Genomic DNA, 26894 nt, shown 5'->3' on the forward strand with positions numbered 1-26894 from the left:
AAGCCTAAAATCAGAAAGATAAACAACAAGAATTATAGAGCTCTTGAATTAAAAGTGCAACACAACTCAAATTTAAACAAGAACAAACCTAAACTCTAGATACCACATGATATGATTCCACTAACCAAATAGAGATGATTCTTTGACATTCTATGGAATCAACTTGAGTTGGAGATAGCTTAGGCACTTTTAATAGAATTGGATCAATGTTCTATGTTTCAAGAACTCACCAAAACTTGCACCAAACACCAAACTCATATGGAAGATCCATCTATTGCCAATTGAACCGATTAAATTGTGTATAAAAGCAAAAGGACCGAATAGAAAGCTACAATACTGAAATTAAACTGAACAAAATGCAAGAAATGAAGAAGAAAAAAATAGAAACAGCCAAGGATAAGATGAACCGAAGCAAATTCAGAAACAAGCTAGAATACCGAATGAAAATGCTAGAAAAGTAAACTAAGACATGTTTTAGCTTCAAATGAACTAGGATATGAAAGAAAGAAGAACTTATGGAGATGAAGGACTTGGTTTGGTGATCACGCCACTTGGATGGTGAAGGCTCCAAGATAAGTGAGCTAGTGCCGCCACTTGAGAGAACCAAATGCACTCAAGCTAAGATAAGGTGAAGGAGAAGACAAGTTCTCACAATTCTCTCTCAAATTGAGTAGAGTTTCTCTATTACCAATTTCAATTCTGCATTTTACAAGAGCCCACACCTCTATTTATAGTGTGAGGGTGCTGGAAAATAGGTGGGAAAATTCAAATAAAACTTATTTGAAATTCCCACCAAAAAAAAGTCACATGGGAGGTGTGACCTTTTTCTACTATGACACCTCCTAAAAACTACACCTACACCTACTCTCCTAAGTCACATGGATAATGTGACTTTATTTTACATTTTCACACTTCTTTATTTAATATCCACACCTCCTACAACTATACAAGAGTAATTCAAATTATGCTCTTTTATTTAATGCTTGGCCTTGCCCCTCATGGAATGGACTTGGGCTTTTTGGGCTTTGGCCTTCTTGGGCTTGGGCTTGGGCTTTGGGCTTGGGCCTCATCTTTATTTTATGTCTTCTTTTTTAATTTTGAGAAGACTAGAAGGAAGAACTTCAAATGTGAAGGCGAATGTCCTCTTCCTTCATTAATAAAAGCCTCCTTTATTTGATTCCCATCACCATCTGTCTCAACGGAGCCGCGTCAACAAAAAGGATAGCAGATTCCAACAGAGATAGACGGAGCCAAAGCTTGGGATTGAAGTCGCCCGGCGACCAGGTCAACTGGCGAGAACAATTAAAATTAATATTCTTTTGTTATAAGGTTCCTTCACATAATAAATATATTTTGACTGATTTAAAAAAAGTAATTGTTAAAGTATATGTATCTACACATCTTAGAAAAACCACATAATTTTATTGTAATGGAGGCAAAGACTATAACATTTATAAAGATTTAATGTTATACCTAATTAATATTAAAATAAATATAAATAAAGAGGAAATTCAATGACATTTTCTTAACATCAAATCATTACTCTTAACAATAAGTTCAAGATATATGTACAAAATTTAGATACGAAAAATAATTAGTCATTATATTAACTAAATTAATATTAGTTTAGAGACTAAAAAAATATTGGCATTTAAAGGGGTTTTTATTATTAATAAAAATTTATAAAATGGTTTCTAAATTGGTATATAAATTAACTATCGAGGTTTTACAATTAATATTTTAGATTCTAAATTAGTCTCTGAAAGACTAATAGATACTAATTTAAAATATAAAGTCGTTAGTAGTTAAAATCTTGGTAGCTAATGGTCAGATACAATTAGAAACTACTTTATAAATTTCTATTAATAATAGAAAATACTTTAGATACCAAAAATATTTAGTTTATAAAATGATCTCTAATTTAGTCAATATAGTAACTAATTATTTTGATCTCTAAAACTAATTTCTATTTAATGATTTTCTTGTAGTGATATATATGTAATTTATAGATAATTGAATATTATTTTTTATTTTTAAATCCTTTTAAATTCTGCATAATTACTGATGGAAGAGGCCCAAGCTTGGGCCCTAGTTCAAGCCCAACAACTAGGTCCATGGCAAAGAGGATTCAAGAAGATTGAGACTCTGCTATTGATGGCAGAGAAATGTTTTTTTATATGTTCAAAGAGGACCACAAGAAGTAAAGCCCAAGTCATGAGAGCTAGTTAGATTAATGAAATAGGGATCCAAGATTTCATAGGCATGTTGATTTCTGTCATTAAGAAAAACTCCAGAAAAATACCTACAAGTTAAAACATAATAAATAATTTAATATAATAAAGTAAATAGAAATATAGGTGGAAGATACTTACATCATAAAAATTTGAACGATGGTTATATTCAACTCTTGGTTTCTAGATGCAAATTATAACACATCCGTCATGTATATGTAGAGGGATGTTAGTGTTTCTTGCAAAAAAAAGTGTCATCCTACGGAACCTCCATTGGGTTTGTACCTATAGCCTTAGCAACCAATAATAAAGAGTTATAGGATCATCAACGGAAACTAGATGTTATTTTTTGCGAAATTGGTTTCTAACAAGGTTGCTACAAAATAAACAACATTCGTCTTAAATTAAATATAAAACATAAATATATCATATAATCAAATTAATTTGGGGTTCTTGAATAACTAAACAAGGTGTCTGAGTCAGGCTATGAATGTCTAAACTGCCTCAACCACAATAGTTACCTCATTTGTAGGTAGAAGAACATGAACATCAACAAGTCCACGGTCACTTTCACCATATCAGGGGGGAGAGGCATGTTATGTAAGGTAGTGGCCCTTTCAAAGACTTTTCCAATGACTACCACCCGAAGAATGATGTGGTCCTTTAGAAGTAACTCACATTCGCTTATCTAGCCAATGGCCATCCTTGATATTGTTGGAGTCGCACAACTCCACTTTGTGCTCCTGGGAATGGAATCCACAAGCGGTTGAGTAGAAGCCTGCTACGATAGAAACTCCTGCCACAATAGTTGATTCTTCTCCTTGAACTCATGTCGCATCTTTTGACTATGCTAATCAAAATATGTTGCATCTTCTGACTTAAATCCTCGATGTTTGATGTCGTAATTTATTGATCACTTCTTCGTTGAGCTCTACAGAGGATGGATTTTGTGGTGCAACTTTGAAGAATTGTCGATTTCCAACCCCTTTTCCAACTACACGCAGGATATCTTTATAACCATAAGGTACAAAATTACCTTGGGTGCTTTGTTTAACCAAGGAATCCTGCAAGAGTCCAAAATTATATTAGTTCTTCATATAATTAATACTTTAAATTAGATGCACAATTAGATGAAAATAACTTACAATTTTTTCGGCAGCATTCTGCGTCGGTCTTTAGGTGGCACAAAATTAAAGCGGTGACACAAAATATCCACAGTCAAATATGCGCCCGAAGAACAACATGAAATATTATGAACAAAACTTACTGAAAATATACGATCTTTTGATTACAAATTACATAATAATAAACTAATAAAAATTTATTGGTTTTCCCAAACTGTACACCTTGACAATTCTGTTGGGTTCAATAGAGTAAAAGTTCAAGAGGGGGGGGGGGGGGGGGGGTTGAATTCACCTTTTAAAATTTTTGCGCAGAATCAAATTTTATCACAGTACACAAAATAAATCGATTTATTTGTCAATGAACAGATTTATTTTGACACTATTTATGTTTAAAAACGTTTATCTCAGCCAAGTTATTCTTGAGGTTAATCAGATTAATTTGCAAGCCACACACACTGATTTTAAAGAGAAAACAGTGAACAGCTAAAACAGTAATCTTCAATTTTTATGCAAGTAATAAAGGTTCAAATATCAGCTTGTCAATCAATTGGGTAACCTATCACAATCAAACTGTTTTAGTTGTAATTACCAGTTCATATATCTTCTTTACAGAACCAAACTGATTTTCCAGAAAATAAGAACAGTATGAACAAGCCCAGAAAAAACAGATTTTTTTTTTATTGAACATATTCAATTTTAGACAGATTGACAGATAAGCAAGAATCCGAAGGGATAAAGAGAAATGAACACACAACAGTTATACTGGTTCACTCAAATGAGCTACATCCAGCCTCACCTAATCCAAGGTGAAATCCACTAAACAAAACGTACCAAACACACTTACACAACCACTGTTCTTGAACCCTACAAGAAACTTGGCACACTTGCTGAAAAACATTATTTCAGCACACACACTCTTCAAGAAACCCTATCAAGAAGAGTTTACAATCACACTTTTACAAGAAATGAAATATGAAACGAATACACCTGATAGAGGATGCAAAAATATGCCTTAGACTAGTAGAACAGATTGCTCAAACAGTAGCAACACCTCTCACCAAGCCTTAGAGCCAACCAAGAACAAGCACACTTTTGATTTGTAAAATCTTTCAAGAATACATGCTAGTTCTCTGTAAATCCTTAATTCTCTGTTGTAAAACTTGTTTTCTCAATTGTATGATTCACCTCCTAAACGCAAGAACAAGTTTTCTTTTTATAGAAAAACAACTTATAACAAATTTCAAAAAACAGTTAAAGTTGTTATAAAAAGAACAGAATGAAAATAAAATGAACTGATTTATTTTCAAAAGCAGTTAGAGAATCTGTTATGAGAAGGAGACTCAATCAACCATTCTGGTGCAAGTACAAAACGAAAAAACCTTTTGAGATACACATGGCACCAGACGAAGAAGAATTTATTCATTTACAGATGAACAGATTTATTTTTCAAAACAATAACAAAAAAAAAAAACTTAACTATCAAAACACAGTCGTTTTGAAAGAGTGAAGACTTAGCCAAAATACTTGATGCACAAAACCTGATTTTCAAAAGACTTAGTCAATGCATCAGTTTAAAAAAGAATTTGTTCATTTAGAAAAAACCATATTTATTTTTATGCAGTAAGGGTGTTTTTTCAAAACATGTGAAAAACAGTTTCAAAAAATTTGTGCTTGCTTTTATCACATGGTCAGGGGTTAAGAGGCGAGTTACCTAGCAAAAAGCCTACTCTAAACAACCTCTAAACTATACCTAAGACATTTTTAAAGCAAATGTACATACACATGAAATTTACAAAAAAGGCTTCATCAAACACATGTCTTGAAGGGGCAACAACCATCTTCAACAATCTCCCCCTGTTTGATGGAGACAAATCCCCATAGCTCTGTTCCTTTAAGAACCTGTACTGCACCAAATACTAAACCAGAATATTGGAATAGTGCATAACATGTGAATTAGTTTTAAGGTGCAGAAAGTAACTTCCTGTTTTATCTAGCTTCACCTAACATGGTGAGCTATTTTCTCCCCCTTTGGATTCATCAAACAACATTTAAGCATTGAGAAAGATAAAACAGAAACACAACCACAACAGTCTAGAAAACAAATACAAATTGTTCAACATTATAGAATTAAAAATGGTAAAAGAAAGCATGGAAAGCAAAATACTTCTAATCTTTGTAATATAACTCTGCAAGCTGCAACTGAACTCCTTCAATTTGATCATCAAGGTGCTGAAACCTTGCTTGAGTGGTCTCAAAATATGCTCTCTGTTCTGTTGTCATGGCATGAAGGCGATACAGAACTTGCCTTTCAAACATAGATAATGGTTCACCTCTATATTCTGGAGTTTGATAGGCAACAATAGCATTCTGATGAGTTGCAGCAGCCTCTTCATGCACTGATTAGGGAGCAGGTGAATCTCCTCTGATTTCTACAGATGGAGAGCTAATCCTTTGACTTCAAGCATGATCAACAGATGGTTCTTAATCGTAAGAGTGATGGATAACATAGCATGAGTGTTCTGTAGCTAGAACCGTGTCATCTTCCATGGGAACAGCCTCATCTCCATCTTCATTGTTGAGGTTTGAGACTCCATGTTCTTCTTGAGGATCCTTACCTTTGAGAATCACTCAGCTGTCCTCCTCTTTATGAAACCCCATTTTTGTGAGAGTTGAGTTATCAATCTCACTCACAGCTTTGATGGTTTCATTTCGCTCATTGGAAGTGTCAATGCCAAAGTAGTCAATCAATTTTGAAACAAGTATAGCATAAGGAAAGCGATAATCAGCTAATCTTTTGGATTTCAGCATATGCTCATTGATGATATACACCAGTTAACCTTGATCAGATTCATGATGCAGTATAAAAGGATTAAATCTTCTTCATGTAAAACAACATGATTTGTACCTCTAGGGATGATCTGCCATGCTATTATGTAGGCAACAAGTCGTCGTGTTAGGTTCAGATTACCTGCATGGAATCTGCTTATGCTCTAGGCAGGGGTCCTCATACATCTTCTGTAATACTGAAGTTTGTTGAACTCCTAAATCCCACTTGTGTTCCTTTTTCCAACCTTTAGACCAAAATATTTTATTCCAGCCACTGAATTCCAGATTTCACTTGTGACCTTCATTTTGATCCCTTTCACATAGGAAACAATGTTATTTCCATCCAAGGTTAGATTCGTGTAAAACACCTTAACTAAGTCAGGGTATACATTACCAGTTAATTCCAACAGCTTTTTCAGTTTCTGGTGCTTTAGTGCAGACCTTGTTTCAGTCAATTTCTCTGATTTTAGCCAATTGAAATCCAGCACCTTGAGTATGTTAATCTGTTTTCTGCTCATTTCGTGAATGTAGGCATTGATACCCTCTTCATCTCCAGCGAACCAACCTTCTAGCACTCCTTGAAATGTGATTTTCCTATCCTGGTTTTTCTTTTTCTATCTTGAAGAGGAAGCCATGGTTGAACCAGAATTTTCTTGTGTTTCAAATTGTGAGAACCGAAAATGGCCAACCAATGTGGGTAGCAGATTTTTACACAGATTTCTATTGTAAAATGAATGAGATGATGGAGCAGTTATGAATGGATATGCACGAAGATTTTATGCTCTGAAATTGTGCAGAGAATCTTTGAAAAATGCAACAAAATATTTGGGGTCACGATGCACACATGCCACACCTTCATTGAGCAGCCAATGCATCAAATCGGTTACATAACCATGACCAGAACCGTCAAAAGTACAGTGGTTAATGCCCACTAAGTCAGTCAATCAGTCAAAGATCAGAATTTCTCTTTCCTAGTCATCAAAGCATATCAGTACCAAAAATAAACACATTTAATTGCGAATAAACATATTTAATTTTTCACTGCAAGGTACAATTGACATTTATAATTCCCAATTCATTAAGCAGAAAATTAAACCTATCTATAGCCAATGGTTTTGTGAACAAATCTGCAAGCTGTAAATCTATACCAATGAACTTAATCTCACATGTTCCATTTGAAATGTGTTCCCTTAGGAAGTGATGCCTAATTTCAATGTGTTTGGTTCTTGAATGCATAACAAGATTTTTGGTTAAGTTGATGGCACTTGTGTTATCGCACAACAAAGGTATATGGTTAAGTAAGATACCAAAGTCATTCAATTGTTGTCTTAGCCATATGGTTTGAGCACAACTACTCCCTGCTGCAATGTACTCTGCTTCAGCAGTAGAGAAAGCAACACATGCCTGTTTTTTGCATTGCCATGAGATCAAGCTTGATCCAAGCAAGTGACAGGTACCACTGGTGTTCTTCCTATCAATTTTGCAACCTGCAAAGTTTGAATCAGAATAGCCAGTCAAGCTTAATGAGATGTTACCTAGATACCACAAGCCAACTTCTTTAGTTCCTTGCAAATATTTCAAAATCCTTTTGGCAGCATTGAAGTGCGATTCTTTAGGAGCATATTGAAATCGAGCACACATGCATACTGCAAACATTATGTCAGGCCTGCTGGCAGTGAAATACATTAGAGATCCTATGAGTCCTCTGTATTTGGTTTCATCAACAGAAATTTCAGCTTCATCATGATCCAAGTGACAGCTTGTTGAGAAGGGTGTGCTAATTGGTTTGCACTTGTCCATTTCAAATTTCCTCAGCATATCTTTGCAATACTTAGATTGATTTAAGAAAATGTCATCCTTTAGTTGTTTGACCTGCAAGCCTAGAAAATAGTTCAACTCACCCATCATTGACATTTCAAACTCACTCTTCATGATTTCCACAAAAGTTTCACACAATTCTCCATTGTTTGATCCAAAAATGTTGTCATCCACATATGCTTGTACTAGAATTGTGTCATCTCCTTTCTGCTTGATGAACAAGGACTTATCTGATGTGACTTTGTCATAGCCTTGTGAGGTGAGGAAATCACTTAGCCTCTCATACCATTGCCTAGGAGCTTGCTTGAGCCCATAGAGAGCCTTTTTGAGTTTGAACACGTGTCCTGGATTCTGATGGTCTTCAAAACCTAGTGGTTGTGAAACAAATACCTCTTCATTTATACAACCATTCAAGAAGGCATTCTTCACATCCATTTGGAATAGCTTGAACCCTTTGATGCAGGAGAAGGCAAGTAGCAATCTGACAGCTTCTAGCCGAGCCACTGGTGCATATGTCTCATCATAGTCTATTCCTTCTTCTTGATTATACCCTTTAGCCACTAGCCTAGCTTTATTTCAGGTAATCATCCCATGCTCATCCATCTTGTTTTTGAATACTCATTTTGTTCCAATGATATTCATCTCAGGTATTCTAGGAACAAGAGTCCAAACCTCATTCAGAGCAAATTGATTCAGTTCCTCTTGCATGGCCAAAATCCAGTTGCTGTCCTTGAGGGCTTCATTCAGATTTTTGGGTTCCACTTGTGATACAAAGGCCATTGTTTAACAGAAGTTATTCAAGGATTTCCTAGTTGATACTCCCTTCTCAATGTTCCCAATGACATTATCAAGGGTTAGGTCTTTTGGGGTTTTCCACTCTTTTGGCAAACCTGCAAATACAGTAGGTTCTTGCACAGCATGTGTGTCAGCAGTATCAATATGAATCGATTCATTTTGATTTAAAACATATTTAAATTCATTACAGTCAAGGTCATCAGCAGCAGTTTTAGATATGCTATGATCAGCTTCATCAAATACAACATGCATTGATTCTTCTACTATGAGCAATCTTTTATTGAAGACTCTATATGCATGACCATTCAAAGCATAACCAATGTGCACACCTTCATCAGATTTAGCATCAAACTTACCTAAATTCTCTTTGTCATTATTCAATACAAAACATTTACACCCAAACACTCTAAGGTGACTCACACTAGGTTTCTTGCCCTTATACAATTCATATGGAGTTTTCTTAAGAATGGGTCTAATTAAGGTTTTGTTTAACACATAAGCTGCAGTATAGACTGCATCTGCCCAAAAATACTTAGGAAGCTTAGATTCATTTAACATGGTTCTAACTAGTTCTTCTAGTGATCTGTTTTTCCTTTCAACTACACTGTTTTGTTGGGGAGTCCTAGGGGCTGAAAAGGTATGTGATATCCCATGCTTCTCACAGAACCTCTCAAATCTAGCATTCTGATACTCTCCCCCATGATCACTTCGAATTGATTTTATGCAGCAACCATTTTCATTCTGCAGAACCTTTGCTAATTTCTTAAAAGCATTGTAAGCATCATTTTTATTTGCAAGAAACAAAGTCCATGTAAATCTAGAGTAGTCATCCACAACAACTAAAGCATACAAATTTCCAGCCAAGCTAGCAACTCTAGAGGGTCCAAATAAGTCCATATGCAATACATCCAATGGATTTTTTGCAGAAACAATGTCTTTTGAATTGAAAGAGGATCTGATTTGTTTACCTTTCACACAAGCATCACAGAGCTTGTTATCCTGAAATTTAATGTTAGGTAAACCAGAAACAAGATCTTTAGATTTCAGTGATTAGTGTGTATGTGAGCTAACCTCCTGTGCCATAGCCAAGACTCATCTCTTCTAGACAGTAAACACTCATTTGAAGAGTTAGTTTCCATGATATCCAAAAGGTATATGTTATTCACTCTCTTACCAGTAAACAGCACCTTACCAGAGGAGTCACTTGAGATTGTGCAGCCCTTTGACTTGAAGTTCACCTTGTATCCTTTGTCACACAGTTGACTGATACTGAGAAGGCTATGCTTGAGTCCTTCTACATAAAGCACATTCTCAATAGTGGTTGAATTCCCTGTTCCGACAGTGCCTTTGCCCAAAATTCTTCCTCGGTTATTATCACCATAGGTTACATGTCCCTCTGCTTTGAGCTTCAAGCTAGTGAATTTTGTAAGATCTCCAATCATATGTTTGGAACAGCCACTGTCGAAGTACCATTGATTTTTCTTGTTGCCTTTCTGCAAAACAGAACAAAGATGATACAAATGGTACCCTTTTCAGTATAGGGTCCAGCACAGATTAAAACCTTTCCTTTAGTAGCCATTTTGCTAAGTTCTTAAGAACGAGATGCTTTCTAGCAATGCACGACTTAGAGGTATGACCAGATTTCATGCAGTTAAAACAGGTTACATGAGATGCCTTTTTGCCACTAGTAAAAGGTGGAAAACTTGATTTTGCTGGAACAAAAAAACTTGAAAGCTTTTTGACATTGGTTACATTTCGAGGGTTATAACCAATACCATTCTTGTTGAAAACAACATTCTGTGAGCCAAGGAGAGACTCAAGGTTCTCTCTTCCCTTGGTGAAATTGGAAAGAGTTTTTAGCAAATACTCTACTTGTTTTTCCAATTTTTTGCAGTTTTCACAGGTTTTAATAGAGGCATGTAAGCATGTTAGTTCAAGGCTTACCAGATCTGTTTTGGCCTTATGCAGTTCTTCCTCAAGTGTTTTTACTTTAGGTGCAAGCACATTATTTACCTTTTGCAACTTATTGCATATTACAGCTAGCCTATTTTCTTCATCATGTGTTTCTTTAAAAGCAGCAAGCAATTGATCATAGTTATCAGATTCCATAGAGAATTCACTTACTGAATCAGAGATTGACCCTTCATCTTTCACCATGAAGCACAAATTGTTTTCCTCACTCTCAGTTGAAGAGCTACTGGTTGAAGATACTTCATTCTCTTCCCATAAAATGTAAGCTCTTCTCCCCTTGCTCCTTTCAACCTTCTTGTTGGCAGATTTGTCCTTTGATTGATTGGTTGGACAATAAATTTTGATGTGCCATGTTTTGCCACAGCCAAAGCAAGTGTAGTTAGAGGAATTTGAGTCATTAGGTTTAGGATACCTTCTTTTCTGTTGGTTCCTATCTCTGTTTTTCTTCTTTAGAAATCTGTTGGATCTCTTTGTAAGTAGGCTGATTGTATCATCATGTTCAGCATCTTCTTTTTCCTCATTGGTCTCATTATGTTCACTTACTTTCAGTGCAAGTCCTTTGGGTTTTCTTTCCACCGTTTCCTGCTCTTTGAGTTTCTTGAGCTCCAGCTCATGCTCCATTAATTTCCCAAAGAGTGTAACAGTTGACAGCTTTGACAGATCACGACTTTCTAATATGGCAGTCACCTTGGGTTGCCAGCTTCTGTCGAGGCACTTCAACACTTTTATGTTGAGTTCCTCTCTGTCAAATTCCTTTCTCAAACCAGTAAGGTGATTCACAATATGAGTGAACCTTTTTTGCACATCAGCAATGCTCTCCTCGGGTTGCATTCTAAACAATTCATATTCTTGGATAAGAGAATGTTTTCTTGATCTCTTCACATCTTCAGTACCCTCATGAGTGACTTCCAAGACCTCCCACATCTCCTTAGCTGAACTGCATTGGGATATCCTGAAGAACTCATCCATTGTTAATGAGGATGTTATGATGTTCTTGGCCACAAGATCATATTGAGCCTTCCTCCTTTTGGTCTCATTCCATTCAGATCTTGGCTTTACCACTTCTTCATCCTTGACAACCTGCATTGGCACATAGGGTCCATGGACCACAGCTTCCCAAATTCATGCATCAATAGATTCCATGAAAATTTTCATTCTAATTTTCCAAAAAGCATAATTCATTCCATTGAACATAGGTGGTCTATTGACAGAAGATCCCTCAGTAAAAAGCACTTTAAACTCAGACATTATTGCAATTGCAAACAAACTTGATTAAAATACAAGTCCTAGATCTTGATACCAATTTTTGGGTTCAATAGTGTCAAAGTTCAAGAGGTTTTATCACAGTACACAGAAAATAAATCGATTTATTTGGCAATGAACATATTTATTTTGACACTGTTTATGTTTAAAAACGTTTATATCAGCCAAATTATTTTTGAGGTTATGCAGATTAATTTGCAAGCCACACACACTGATTTTAAAGAGAAAACAGTGAACAACTAAAACAGTAATCTTCAAATTTTATGCAAGTAATGAAGGTTCAAATATCAGCTTGTCAATCAATTGGGTAACCTATCACAATCAAACTGTTTTATTTGTAATTACCAGTTCATATATCTTCTTAACAGAACCAAACTGATTTTCCAGAAAATAAGAACAGTATGAACAAGCCCAGAAAAAAAAAAAACATATTTATTTTTTATTGAACAGATTCAATTTTAGACAGATTGACAGATAAGCAAGAATCTGAGTGCAGGGATGAAGAGAAATGAACGCACAACAGTTATACTGGTTCACTCAAATGAGCTACATCCAGTCTCACATAATCCAAGGTGAAATCCACTAAACAAAACGTACCAAACACACTTACACAACCACTGTTCTTGAACCCTACAAGAAACTTGGCACACTTGCTGAAAAACATTATTTCAGCACACACACTCTTCAAGAAACCCTATCAAGAAGAGTTTACAATCACACTTTTACAAGAAATGAAATATGAAACGAATACACCTGATAGAGGATGCAAAAATCTGCCTTAGACTAGTAGAACAGATTGCTCAAACAGTAGCAGCACCTCTCACCAAGCCTTAGAGCCAACAAAGAACAAGCACACTTTTGATTTGTAAAATCTTTCAAGAACACATGCTAGTTCTCTGTAAATCCTTAATTCTCTGTTGTAAAACTTGTTTTCTCAATTGTATGATGTTAAAAACAGTTCCAGAAAATTTATGCTTGCTCTTATCACATGGCCAGCGGTTAAGAGGCGAGTTACCTAGCAAAAGGCCTACTCTAAAAATCTCTAAACTATACCTAAGACATTCTTAAAGCAAATGTACATACACATGAAATTTACAAAAAAGGCTTCATCAAACACATGTCTTGCAGGGGCAACAACCATCTTCAACAAATTCAAGATTCAATACAATTACTGTAACTACAACCTCCTCTGCTTTTAAAAATAATTTTTTTTTAAAAATACCATGGGAAGAGTAGTAAACAAATACATGTATGAAATATAAACGGGAAACTAAGGGTCTCCCAAACGGGAAACAATTGTTGAGGATCGAACACCCCCAAACTCATTACCAACATGTATCAAATAATTATAAATATACATGTGTACCGCCCTGGTAGTCGGGTATGATGACGTGGCACCCTGCTACAGTGTAGGCGTGTTGACAGGGCGCCAGGTTGGCAGCTAGGAAGGAAGTCGGGAGGCACGTATAGTCGCCGATTGTTAAGTTGGCGTGTTCCGATCTCCAGCTTACCAGAATAGGCGATCGCCAGGTTGAGGATAAAGTCGCCAGATGCAGACTCAGGCGACCAAGCAGTCGGAGATCGCCAGAACAAGCACATCACCGGAGATGAAAGGAAGCAGGTTATGAAGGCGGCCGGCGAGACTACAGGGAAGGTGTATGAAGGCCCTAACTCGCCAGTTTCAGTAGAGATCGCACTCCTAAGTTTGCTATGCACTGGGCAGTACCATGCATACGTAACTTAGCCAAAATGAGAGTAGAAGCAACGCCAAGTCAGGGAGCCTCCAGATGATGGCACGTGTACAGTTGGATGCGAGCCACGTGTCCACGTCTGTAACTGCCAGGAGAGAGAAAACCACCAGGTATATAAGAGCTCTTAACGAACTTTCTGAGGTACGCACGTTCAGTTCATACACTTTACGCTTGCGAGTGACAGAGCTGTTTGTGAGAGAGAGTTTGCACGGTTCTAGTTCTTAGTATTTGGTGATACCGCCACTGACTTGAGCGTCGGAGTGCGATCGGCCGCAGCGGCGCCGTGTCGTTTCTTTGCAGGTTCTTGAGGTAGATCCAGAAGAGGAACGAAGGCGATAAGCAGTGCGCACGTCGATCCTTTGACGAGGCATTCTCCCGCGCTCCGGTCAACAGGCAGGATCAACATGCAATTAAAAAGATTAACAAATCTAGTTATACATACAATTCAATAAATAATGTCAATTATAAATCCTAAAATTATTTATAAAATAATATTACTCTAATGATAATCTAACTAAATAATAATTCTAACCTAACAATTCCAATTTAACATACTCATGAAAAATAATATTAATTAATAATAACTACAAATGTTTTTTATTAAACATACAAATTAATAGACTAATAAAAAGAGAAATAAAAAATGGACATACTTAAAAAAATACCAAAAACAAATTTCACCAACCTCGTGGTGGTGTGCAGCTACGGCAAATGGAGCGATGGAAGATTGGAGGAACAATATACAACCAAAGCAAGTGGAGGAAGAAGTTACAAAAGCCTGATGGGAAGCAAAGTACAGAAGTTAATTGCAGAGTGCAAAAGTGTGAAAAATACGAGAGCGCAAGAAGAACGAAAGTGTTGAAAGCGTAAGTATGACAGACTTTGATTAGGGTAAAATAAAAAGAACATAAACGACTATTATTAGTAAGAACCGTCGTCTATGATGATATTTAATAAAATAGACTGCAGTTTTATTAAAACCACAGTCTATGTGATGCTCATACACAATGATTCTTATCAATAATCGTTGTCTATGAGTTCAGTAATAATCATAGATGGTAGTTTTACCATGAATCGTCGTCTATATGTTCGTTTTAATTTAAAAAATGTCACCGCATTTTAATGAACGACGTTTGGCTCTAAACCAGTGTGGTAAGACTGTTGCAAAGTGCAGAAAAAATGAGAGCGGGAGAAGAATGAAAGTGTTGAAAGCTTAAGTATGTAAGACTTTGATTAGAGTAAAATAAAAAGAACATAAACAACGATTATTAGTAAAAAACCGTTGTCTATGATGGAATTTGAGAAAATAGACTGCGATTTTATTAAAATCGCAGTTTATGTGATGCTCATACATGGCGATTCATATAAAGAATCGTCGTCTAAGTTCACACACAATCAAAGACGATAGTGTACCATGAATTGTCGTCTATATGTTCGTTTTAGTTTTAAAAATGTCACTGTATTTTAATGAACGATGTTTAACTCTGAACCGATGTGGTAAGGTTGAACAATTTTTCTGGAGTAGTTAATTCTTTTTTTTTATCTATGAGGGTCACAATTATAAGGGTACAAGTATAATATTTTTTAAAATCTAAAGGGTGGGTATAAGTAAATAATGATTTTAAAAATATAAAAAAAATGTTGTAGGCTTTCAAATAAGTTAGACTCTATATATTATTCAAGAAAATATCAGAAATATCAATTTAATTTACTCTCATAATAATGAACACAATGATAAAAGATGCACACATATTTCTTTATTTTCTACTATATGTTAATATCAATGAAACAATAAAAGTCCACACCCACACATGATGTCCTCAAAAGTCAAAATCATCCTGATTAGGCTTTGGTGAGGTCAACAAAGCAGTGTAGAGGCGAAGCCTATCTTCTCCCATGGAAGAGGACCTTGACAAGGGTCTCCTAGGCCTTATGAAGGACAGAGAGGTCAAAGTCAACCTATGCTTGTACCTCCTCCAAGCCAATTGAATGGCCACTGCAGCCCAAGTTCTCCACCCTGGTGAGTAATACCTTGCACTTCTCTTCACCTTTTCCTTAACAAATGTGTACCTGAAATGTTGTGTCACGTACTTCACATCCTCGGCTTCAAGGCCAAAAGCCTCTGTGGTTTCCAATGTGATGAGTGTGGATGAAGATGGTGGAAGACGTTCTATGAAGGGTCTCCTCAAACACCATGAAAGAAGCTCATCACCACTGAAGTTTCCTGGCCCTAACATGCAGCAACTCTTCACACCATCCCTTAGAACTTGGCTGCTTTGAAGGTGGCCCCTTACTACAAACAGCATTCTCTGAACTGGGTCTCCTTCTCTTGCTATCTGCATCATATACTCCTTTAATTATCATCTTTTCACCACCAAATAACACTTCTTTTCATAATAAAACAACATAAGGTGGTTCACCATTGTACCAAGTTTAGGGTTTATAAGTTTAAATGAAGGCAAACCCCAACTGAAAAAGATAATATATAAATATTTGTTGCCATGATTACACTACTAAAAATAATATAAGGTTGAAATATGTTTAAAATATTCCACATTTATTTATAATTTTAGTTGATAAAAAATATTATTAAAAATTATTAAATAAAAACAAATTTAAACATAAAATAATAATTAATTATTTAATTAAATTAGATATTATTTTATACACTAAAAAATTATTGATATTTAAAATAAATTTTACTATTAATAAAATTTTTATAAACCAATTTTTAATTAGTTACGAAATTTTTTAATTATCAAGTTTAAGATCTGAAATAACTAATTGAATAAAAATTATAAATTTGATTTATAAATTTTTATTAATAATAAAATTTATTTTAAATATTAATAAATTTTTAATTTATAAAATAATATATAATTTAATATATAATAACTAATTATTTATTGCGTATAAAATTGATTTTAATTTAATAGTTTTTTTTAGTGTTATTAGTCATATACGAAAGAAATTATGAGATCAAGAGTGTGTAATTAAATAAGACAGGTTTGTAATATAAATTTGAATTAATTTTAGGTGACAGTAAAATATGTATTAAAAAATCATGTTTATAGTTGAAGTTAATTAACTTGCACTATGCATTATGCAAAATGAGGTATTTCTACATAGTGGAAATTAGAACGTACTGTTTCTCCCTTTGTGAATATCAGAGACTTCACACGGTCACAGATGTTCTCGAGAACCAGATCGTCCATGTGTTGAAACAGAGGCACCTCAATAAAATACAAAGATATATTTAGTAAACAACAACATAATTGACTTTTTAACAAGAGTTTAAAAATAAAACTAAAACACTATTTATTATGGAATTTTAGTCTTCATGGTTTAGAAAAATTTTAATTTTGTCAAATTTTTAAATTTACGTATTGTTTATTTTGATCTCATTGAACTTTAAACTTAATTTATGCATTTAAGTTAATTACTGTGATTTAGTTAATCAAAATATACATATAAAAAAACAGTTATTTATAAAATTATGAGTTTGATCAAAATTGAGAATTTATCTAAAATATAAAAACTAAAATCATAATAACAATAACAACTTAAAAGATACCAAAATTACTATTTATCTTAAACATATTATCAAGAGGGAAAAATCATTGGTGGCAATCCATCTACTCTTACTTTTGGCGCGGTAATAAATTTTATAACATTTACAATGCAGAGTCTAGTGAAAAATTTACACTAGCTTTTACTATCTTTTACTATGAAAAGTTACTTTTAAGCAACCTACTACATTTTCATTATTTTTTTTCCTCTTAATTAACTCTTATAAAAAGTTGATTTTTTTTTTAATTTTGTATTTTGTATAACTTCAACATTAATTTAATTATTGAAATTTTGCTTTTTATTTTTAAAATTTAGGATCTCATAAAAAGATTTATATAATAAATTTTTTAGACTTAATTAAATTTTAAATATATTAAAACTTTGAGTATTTTTAATTGAATTTCTATTAAAAAATATTTTACTAAGTATTTAATATATTTTTTATATTTGTCTAAGTATTTTATTGTTTGATTTTGGTGGTGTGAATGTTACTTTTGTCTTCTTGTCTCCAACTCATCATTCTCTCTTTAATCTCTTCTGACTTCTTTTTGGATTACTTAAAATTGATGGGATACTTAAAATTTAATTAAATTTCTTTATTACCATTATCCTTAAATTTAAAAGTTAGGGAGAGAATAAGTTCTTGAGCTATTTCTTTACCTGTCTAACCAAGTCAAGACAAAGATGGTACTTGATGTCTCTTCTTAACCCTTCAGGAAGATTTCTGGTCATCTCGTATTCATCAACACCTCGCATGGCAGCCCAACGATGCCTCTCATAGTTACGCACACGTTGTCGAAACCCTTGTGGCAACCTTCGTTTCCTCATCCACCATTCAATGTTCCTCATCTTCAACTGCATTGCTTGCTTCTTTGACGTTGTTGCATGCAAAAATACCTGCTCCATTGTAACATCAAACCAATTTTCATACCATATATTTCCCTCACCGAATCAATATTCATTTAAATGAATGTGATTAGTTAGCAATTGGTAATGGCATGGTGTTTGTTACCTTGATGTTTCCGATCAACATAGTTACAAGAAGAAGGCCACTGGTCAGCACAATGATGTTGAAAACTACTTCTAGCCATTCTGTTGTACTTTCTAGGTTTCCAAAAGTGCTTATCACATCAACAATATATGGTTTAAATTTTGGAGTAAGCATGAAGCAATAATAACTACCACACACAAAAATAACGATAATTGACCAAATATTAGTGAAAATACATGACTGTGCCGTGATTTTTATAAGATTTAATTATTTATGTTAGTACTTATTATTTTGCAAATTTTATTAAACTATTTTTTATCAACATCTTTTGTTATTTTTTTCATATTTACTAATTTATTAAATAGTAATTTGTGATCATAAAAAATTAAAAAATTGTCATTAAAAAATTATTAAATAAAAAATAAATTTAAAAGACAAAAATTAATCATTCAGTATTTTAACTAAATTAAATATTATTTTAAAATCTAAAAAAATTATTAATATTTAAAATAATTTTATTATTAATAAGATAAAATTTGGCAACTAATTATATATCTATTTAAAAATTAGTTTATAAAAATTATTAATAATAAAAATTATTTTAGATATTTATAAATTTTTTTAGTTTTTAAAATGGTATATAATTTAACTAATAGTAAATAATTATTATTTTTTTAAATTGATTTTTATTTAATATTATTTTTTAGTGTGTCGTTTTATCATCTTTTATTTTAATAACTTTTAGACTTTGTTTTATTTTTCTTTTACAGTTTATTTTCATGACACATCATAACTTTATTGAAATTTTAGAAAATAAGAAAATGTATAAAAAAAATTAATAGAAAATGTGTTAAAAATAATTTATAAAATAATAACAATTTTAAATAGTAAAATGTGAAATTAAACCATCTATGGTGATATGTTGACACACAAACAATAAACAACATACACTTCATAAATCAATAAAATAATATTTTAATCATATTTAATTTATATTTAATTTTAAATATTAAAATATTATTATAATGTGGTGTAAAAAGTATGATTTTTCTAAAGAAATCTTTTCCAAGAACATTTAAGGCAGAGAATGGTTAACATGGACAAATGAAGGGATAGAAGGAAAAGAAAAGAAAAGAAAGGTGGTACCTTAGAGTCATTAGGCCCCAGAAGATAGGGAAAAGAATCTTTTCCAAACGATTATTATTTTTGACAAGCTGAACGGTCCATCTATAAGCTCCATAGTTGTAGTTGTCAGGGCCATTTAAGCATGTTTGCCTCACTTCTCTGTTCTCTGCCCATGCCAACCTTGCTCTATCCCTAACCAACAAACTCTTATTGCTTCCATAATATATAGGGCTTTGACATGACAGAATGTTCATGCCACAACCACTTGTTTTTCCACACTGCACTTTCAGACACTTTGCTGCCCTTTGAATCCCCAGCAAGTACCAACATGCCCCTGCTGCCTGATCATTTGTTCATAAACACTGCAATATGTTAACTACTCACACCAAATTCTATTCCATTTCACATTATATATATTTCAAAACATCAAATTTCAAACCACAAAACAGTGGTTCATCATGTCCCACCACAGTTCAAAGTATCCTACTTAAGATACTTTATAGAAAACCTAAGGGTCTGGTAATCATCAGAGAATAGATTTTTTAATGTTTTCTTATAAGTTTTGGTATAGAGTGCCCTTGCTTTCCGTTCTTTAATAATTTTTAATATGATTGGTGTGTATGGATATATTTTTTTATCAGCAGGTGTGTATGGATATACCAGCATACTTATTTGCACAGTGAATAAACTTTATTGTAGAGAATTACTTGGATGATACTTCTTGAAACAAGCAAAAAGTAAAATTGTCTTTGTGCTGATATATATTATAAACATGTATGGTTGGTTCCACTATTCATTACAATCATTGGAGAATTATACACAACGAGAAAACAAAAAAATTTCCACCACCTTAACTATTCATTTATCTGTTACCACTCTCACTATTGTTATGTCTAAGTCTTTCTTCCATAAGATAACAAATAAACTCGTAATATTTGAAGTACTCATAATCAAATCTTACTTTGTATTATTTGTATATGGGTGAAAAGAAAGGTGTGACTTACATGGGAAGCAACAAAATAAGCTATCATGTTAAGGGCGATTCCCCACCAAACTGTTCCAAAAATGTAGCCAGAGAGGTTTTGCGTGCGTCGCAGATGGCAAACAGAATGATAAATTTTGGGAAGGTATTGGAACAGAAATATAATTAAGAACACTGTCATCACCAACGTCACTGAACCTTTCTCCAACAACGACGGGATTGCCACCCAAAGCACAATCTGAAAATCAAACAAACAACTCTTCATCACATCAATACAACCTTTACTACACTATATATTTCTAATTTATACACATACATGCATGTGTAATCAAAAGTTGTAACCAATTACTACCACATGTTATCATAAGGATTTGCTGCATTTGTTCTGGTTTTGGAAGCATAGATCATAGGCAGGTGCAGGGAAAGTCCAGTGGTGCAGTGCAGTTTGATTAGGATTGGTATATGGGTGGCTGAGATGCAGTATTATAACAGAGATGTTATAACAGAGACACCAGTAAGGGACAATAATATACGTTATTCATTCTGTTTTGCTGGTATTACTTGAAATGGTCTAGTTTTGAAATTTCATAGTTTTTGTTTATAATATGTAATGTTGTTAGGATGTTGTTTAGTTTTCTTTCTATTGCAATAGAGTCTTCTAGGATAAGTTTTTAAAATTTTCTATATAAGAAGAGTTCAAACATCCTTTAAATTTTTTATTTTAATTTATTGAATATAAAAAAAACTAACACATGCATCTAATAGCACTCATTTTCGTGATGTATCTTTAAGATGTGTATTCACTTCAGAAAATTCTAATTATGCAGTATTCACATTTTTAATTAAGGTCATTTATACTCTCTTTTTGTGTTATAGCATCATTTACATTTGTAGTAAATAAGCCATTTTAAGTTCTCTTCCACAACTGCATGCAAAGATAATTTTGAAAAAATTGAGATCAAACATTCAATGATGATCAAAAGCCAGATGGCATATATGTTTGTGACTGAGTTGTCAATATTGACGAGCATAATGAAATGTTAGAAACAAAACATGCAATAATAATGTCTAGATATTTAAGGGGACCACATCGGCGAATATATCATAAAATATTCTAACCAGACAAAGAATCAGATTGGCTGCAATCTAAATTTGTGGCTCCAGTACTTATTTTTATGATCTTTTTTTTAATACATAATAAATATATACCTTCAAACAGAAACCAAATATGCATGTTATTATGCAGATCATCACATCATTCAAGTGCCGTGTTTTAGCTTCTAAGAATAATGACAAAATCACTCTTCAAAGACTCCTTTGGTACAATGCAAAAAAACAAAGAAAGGAAAATGAAAGCACAGTCACACCAATAAACCTATAGACATTTTCTGGGATGGTTTCTGCTACACCACGTGCTTAGGCTCATGTAGTGTTCCTTTGTTAGATAGGTTCATCAGATGCTATTTTGTTTTCATTCTTATTCTGCATTACTTGAAATAGAAAACACTTGGAATCGATTTTCCCCATCAATGCAAAGAGAAAATTATTAAAATAAGAACAATGAATCATGAAAATCATAATAACAAATCCTAACTTGCCAACTAAAAATAAGCATATATGGGTTTTTTGTTTAAGAAATTGGAGTAAACTTTGCTCCTTATTACTAAAATAAAATTATTTTTTAAAATATTACTAGTTCAAGAAAACCGTGTCACGTGAAAAAAAAAGTACAATTGTATAAATGTAACACAATTTCTGTATAATCATTTTGAATTAAATGTTTATTATTTTAGTATAATTCATTTTAACATTACAAAAATTAATCACGAATTTTTCATAATAACACGATTTCTCAAATTTTGTAATGTTTAAAAAACAAACAATTTTAATAATAAGAGACAACAATTATTGCAGTTTCGTATAAATTCCCATATACGAGTTAATGATGATTATGTATAAATTTAAAATTTTTTAGGGAAAGACCAGAAGAGTGGAGATCAAGTATTCTAATTTTATTTTTTTTCTAAATGATGATGATATGTTTTATTTGAAAATTTAATATAGTTCCAACAAGTTTTCCAACCTTCCTTACAAATTTAGGTACCAATAAGCATTTTGGAAGATCTGGTATTAGTTTTTACCGTATGAAACTTATTAATTGCGTATAAAATAGATCAAACCATCTTCACAATAAACTTATAAACCACATATATCAAATCATCTAAAGTTTAATAGACGCAAATGAGGAACATCACATGCAGAATATTGTTGGCTAGCTTCAAAGTTTTCATGCTAAAAATGTATACACACTCCCATTATCGCATACACCTGTCACGGTCTTCTTCAATGCACTCTAATTAAAAATACCAAACTACGAACTTTCTCCTTTCCAATCATTTTTTTTCATGCAAAAAGCAAAAACGCTTTTAGCCAAATACTACTCACAACATGCCAAAACTCATAATTAACTACGTGACAATATAATTATGATCTTTAACATTTACTTCTTCACCCCTCTATCTACACCTTTCGATATAATCCTTTCAATGTTAAAAGGATAAGATAGAGTCATATAAAAATAACATTACTTTCATTTATTATAAATTTCATATTAACGTTTATTTGTATTTTATATAAAAAAAAAACATATAGTTGCGCCCTTTGCAAACATAATCATACTATATAATTAACAATGACAGCAATTCAAATTCCTTTACCCTTGGAGATAATATGAGAAATAGTTTTTGAATAATCTTGTAATATAATTAAAAAAGTGGTTAAAAATTCTATCTATAGTCATGGAACCTGTATTTGATTTTCTAATGGAACAAAATGTTAATAATAATTTAAAAAATAAAAGTTGTTGTAATTATAGGAGTTGGTGCTTGGAAAATTATTAGTCTTACAAAAAAAATGTTTCCTAATGATAATACCAATAATTTAATTTCTATATAAAAAATTAGGCTAACAAATAATTAGATTGTCGTCAAGATAAAAGATTAACATGTTGCATATTTTCATGTCTTCATAAAAATTAAGGTAATTAGTATAGAAAGTCATAAGAAGAAGAAGAAGAAGAAGAAGAAGAAAGTGATTTACCTGTGGCAGAGGAAGAATCACGAACAAATCAAAAATGAATCCCGTCCGTGACTTGAGATACCCTAGCGCGACAGTGCGCGGCCGAGTGTCTCTGAGTCCCGCGGCGGCGCCCAACCCGAACGTGCGTTTGGCCATCTTCATTCTGAGCACCATGTTCCACAGGTGCAGCGCGTCCGTCATGCACCGCAGCACCGTCACGGTAACGGCGAGCCACCCGTCAACGAACACGCACATGCACGAGTCGCTAACGGAGAGCGCGTAGAAGAACAGAGGGTCGACGAACAACCCCGCGGCGCACACTAGCAGGAACACTCTGTTCCATTCCTGGACCCACTTCGCCCTCGGGTCCAACACCTTCCCCAACGTTCTCCGCCCATCCCCGCCGCACTCCGCTGTTGACCGCCACCCCGCGCCGGTGGGCTCGTTCTCGTTGCCTTCTAAATGCTCCTCCTCCTCCTCCTCCTCCTCGTCGGAGGTGGTGATAGGGGTGGGGGTGTAGTGGAGCACGTGCGAGGCACGTGATGAGGACTCTTGCTCTGTTATTGTAGTAGCCATGGTGGTGGAGAGAAAAATTAAGAGAAAGAAATGGATTTCTTTTTTGTTGGGATGGTTTGATTGAGGGTGGATTGTGTGAGGGAATGAAATTGTAAGAAGATATGATTGGGATTTTTGTATAAGAAATGTTGTGAGTGGGACACATACACATAGAAAGAGAGAAGTGTGAAGTGAAGATGGTTGCTCTATAGTATGATAGCCATGCTTGGTTAGTTGTTCCAAAGAGACCCACACATTGTAGGAAGATAACGTGGAGATTATGATTATGTATTTTGAATACATAACACACAAACTGTCCTTCCCCAATCAAATTTTTCTAAGTTGTGTTTCGACAGCAATAATTGAGGAAACATTTTCCAATTTTTGTCACATAATAATAATAATAAGAAGAATAAAAATAAAAATAAAAATAATTCATTTTATATATCACAGTTTATTTTTATGGAAGGTAATTTTGTTTGAGTTTCATTAAATAAAATAATTAATACAATTGTATATTTAGATTTCAAGTCTACTTATATTAAACAAAAAAAAATAATCCATATCTGTTTGAGCTTGATGGTTAATAGTAATTTTCCTAGTTTGGTTAATGATGTTTTGGAAAAAAAAAATTGTTCTCGCCGGTTGACCTCTCTGTCGATTGATCTGGGTAAAGCTCCGTTGCTAACCTGTCTCCTCTGGAAATCTGTCATTCGTCTCCTAAATTGCACTGGAAAATGATTCCTTCCGTTGAGACATCTACCTGTTGATCACACTCTGACGATCAAGTCAGTAAGAGCATAAAACAAAAGTAGTATATGTAGCTTTAGCTTAGCACTCAAAAAACTGTGTCCCTTTACCTGGGGTCTCCTGCCCCTTTTATAACTACTCTTGTAACAACTTTCTCTCATGAGAATCTTATCTCAACTGAAAGCATAAAATAACAAAAGAAAAACTACCTGCTATGGGGCACCACTTATCTCTAGGCGTGGGCACCCTTACTTATGGTGCAACATTATCTATTCATAATGCATGCAACTTGTTCTATCTCGTGTCCTAAAATGCACACTTAGGTCGAACGTGTTTATGTGACCTAGCTGTCACGTGTAACAACACCACTTTATATAATTCATTAACAACCCTAGACTAACCTATAGAATATTACTTTAATTATTCTCCAACGATCTCACTAAGGTAACTGGGCCAACAGCCGAACTGACCTACTCACACCCGTGCACCGAGCTCCAATTACTGAGCACCGAACACTCTGTCCAGTACAAAAATATTACTTTATGTTAAAAAAACATATGTTGTTTTAATTAAGAGTGTAATTTCAATAAAAAAAAAAACTTACTAGGGTCTATTTATGACCCTTCAAATGAAAAATAAAATAAGCTAATACAATGAAATATAACTAGGTTAAATTATATGGTATAGGTGTTTTTTTTTTTATATAAAAAAACTAAACTAAACCACACACTAGTGCAAAATGTAAAAACAACTACTCTTTATTTAATGTGGTTTTACCGTTAGACGCGGTCTTTCAAAACGCGGTGACATTTTTTAAATTAATTTCATTTACGAATGCGGTTATTAAAAATGGATACATTCTGAAATCTTTTTTAACCCTAACTCTGAAGCGCGCCACTTACGCTTTTCATACTTTCCTCCTATTCTTTCCTGCTTTGTTCCTGCTCACACCTCTTCTTTGCGTTCAATTTCGCGTGCCACTGTAAGTTCTCGAGCTCTGTTTCTTCTTCTTGTTCGTCTATTCTTCTGCATTGTTCATTTCTCTTATTTTGTTTTCTTTTTTGCATTGGTTGAAGTACTGTTTCATTGACTTCGCGCTTCTTAGGTGTGTTTTTCTTTGCTCCGTCGCTACTGCCGCCGATCTCGTGCCACTCTTCACCAACATTACATTCACGCATAAGGTTGGTGGTGTTTTAAATTTGTTTGAATTTTTTTTAATGTTATGAATATGTTTCTTTTTTATTTATTATAATTTGTATTTTTAAAAATTTATATTATTTATTATAATTTGTATTTATTATTAATTTATATTATGTTAGTTGTTAGTTTAGAATAGAGTTATCGTGTTGGTATTGAGTCCGAGGGTGTTCGACCCTCAACTTTACACTAACACACATAGATACACAAAGAGCTTTCTACAGCTTTCCTTTGGTGTTTCCTAACCCTATACTAACTTGAGCGTCGGAGTGCAAACGGCCTCTAGGACGGCCTTTGTCCTTGTGATTTCAGATGTTTGATCGAAAAAAGCACGAACGACAGCAGGATACTTAGGCGTGTGACCGTCGTAGACGCGCGAAGATAATCAAGTCAACCGACACGAACAGAGAAAAGTTAAAAGAGGAACTTGCCCTTTCAATTCGTCCGAGGTCAATCGAACAAAAGTTGTGAATGTCATTAAAGATTAAAAAAATCCTTTGTTCAGCAAATCTGGTAATAGGTACCTAATAATTTTGCAATTATTAATATTATATTTAAAAAAATGTTAAACAGAAATCAATTTTAGAAAAAAAATAATTAATCACTATATTTACTAAATTAAATACTATTTTAAAAATTAAAAAATATTATTAATATTTAAAATAATTTTATAATAAATTTTATAAGATAATTTTTAAATTAAGATCTAATTAGTTATTAATGTTTCAAATTAATTTAAGTAATTCATTAATAATAAAAATTATTTTAGGTACTAATAATTTTTTAACCCTCTAAATTAATATCTAATGTAATTAATATAATATTTAATTATTTTTTATTTTTAAATTTAATTTTTATCTAATAATT

General features: G+C 33.4%; 1 protein-coding gene across 1 annotated transcript; it reads right to left on the reverse strand.

Moving 5' to 3' along the window:
• Positions 1-15514: 15514 nt before the first annotated feature.
• LOC137806222 (cyclic nucleotide-gated ion channel 4-like) lies at positions 15515-24440 on the reverse strand. Its single transcript, XM_068606254.1, has 7 exons — positions 23547-24440; positions 20470-20685; positions 19487-19806; positions 18362-18470; positions 18010-18246; positions 16926-17012; positions 15515-16115 (listed from the first exon to the last, which is right to left on the reverse strand). Exons 1-7 carry the CDS (start codon positions 24381-24383, stop codon positions 15600-15602), a joined length of 2322 nt encoding a protein of 773 aa, XP_068462355.1. The 5' UTR covers positions 24384-24440; the 3' UTR covers positions 15515-15599.
• Positions 24441-26894: the final 2454 nt, after the last annotated feature.

Source organism: Phaseolus vulgaris, chromosome 11 (genome assembly GCF_000499845.2).
Source record: "Phaseolus vulgaris cultivar G19833 chromosome 11, P. vulgaris v2.0, whole genome shotgun sequence".
NCBI lineage: Eukaryota > Viridiplantae > Streptophyta > Magnoliopsida > Fabales > Fabaceae > Phaseolus > Phaseolus vulgaris.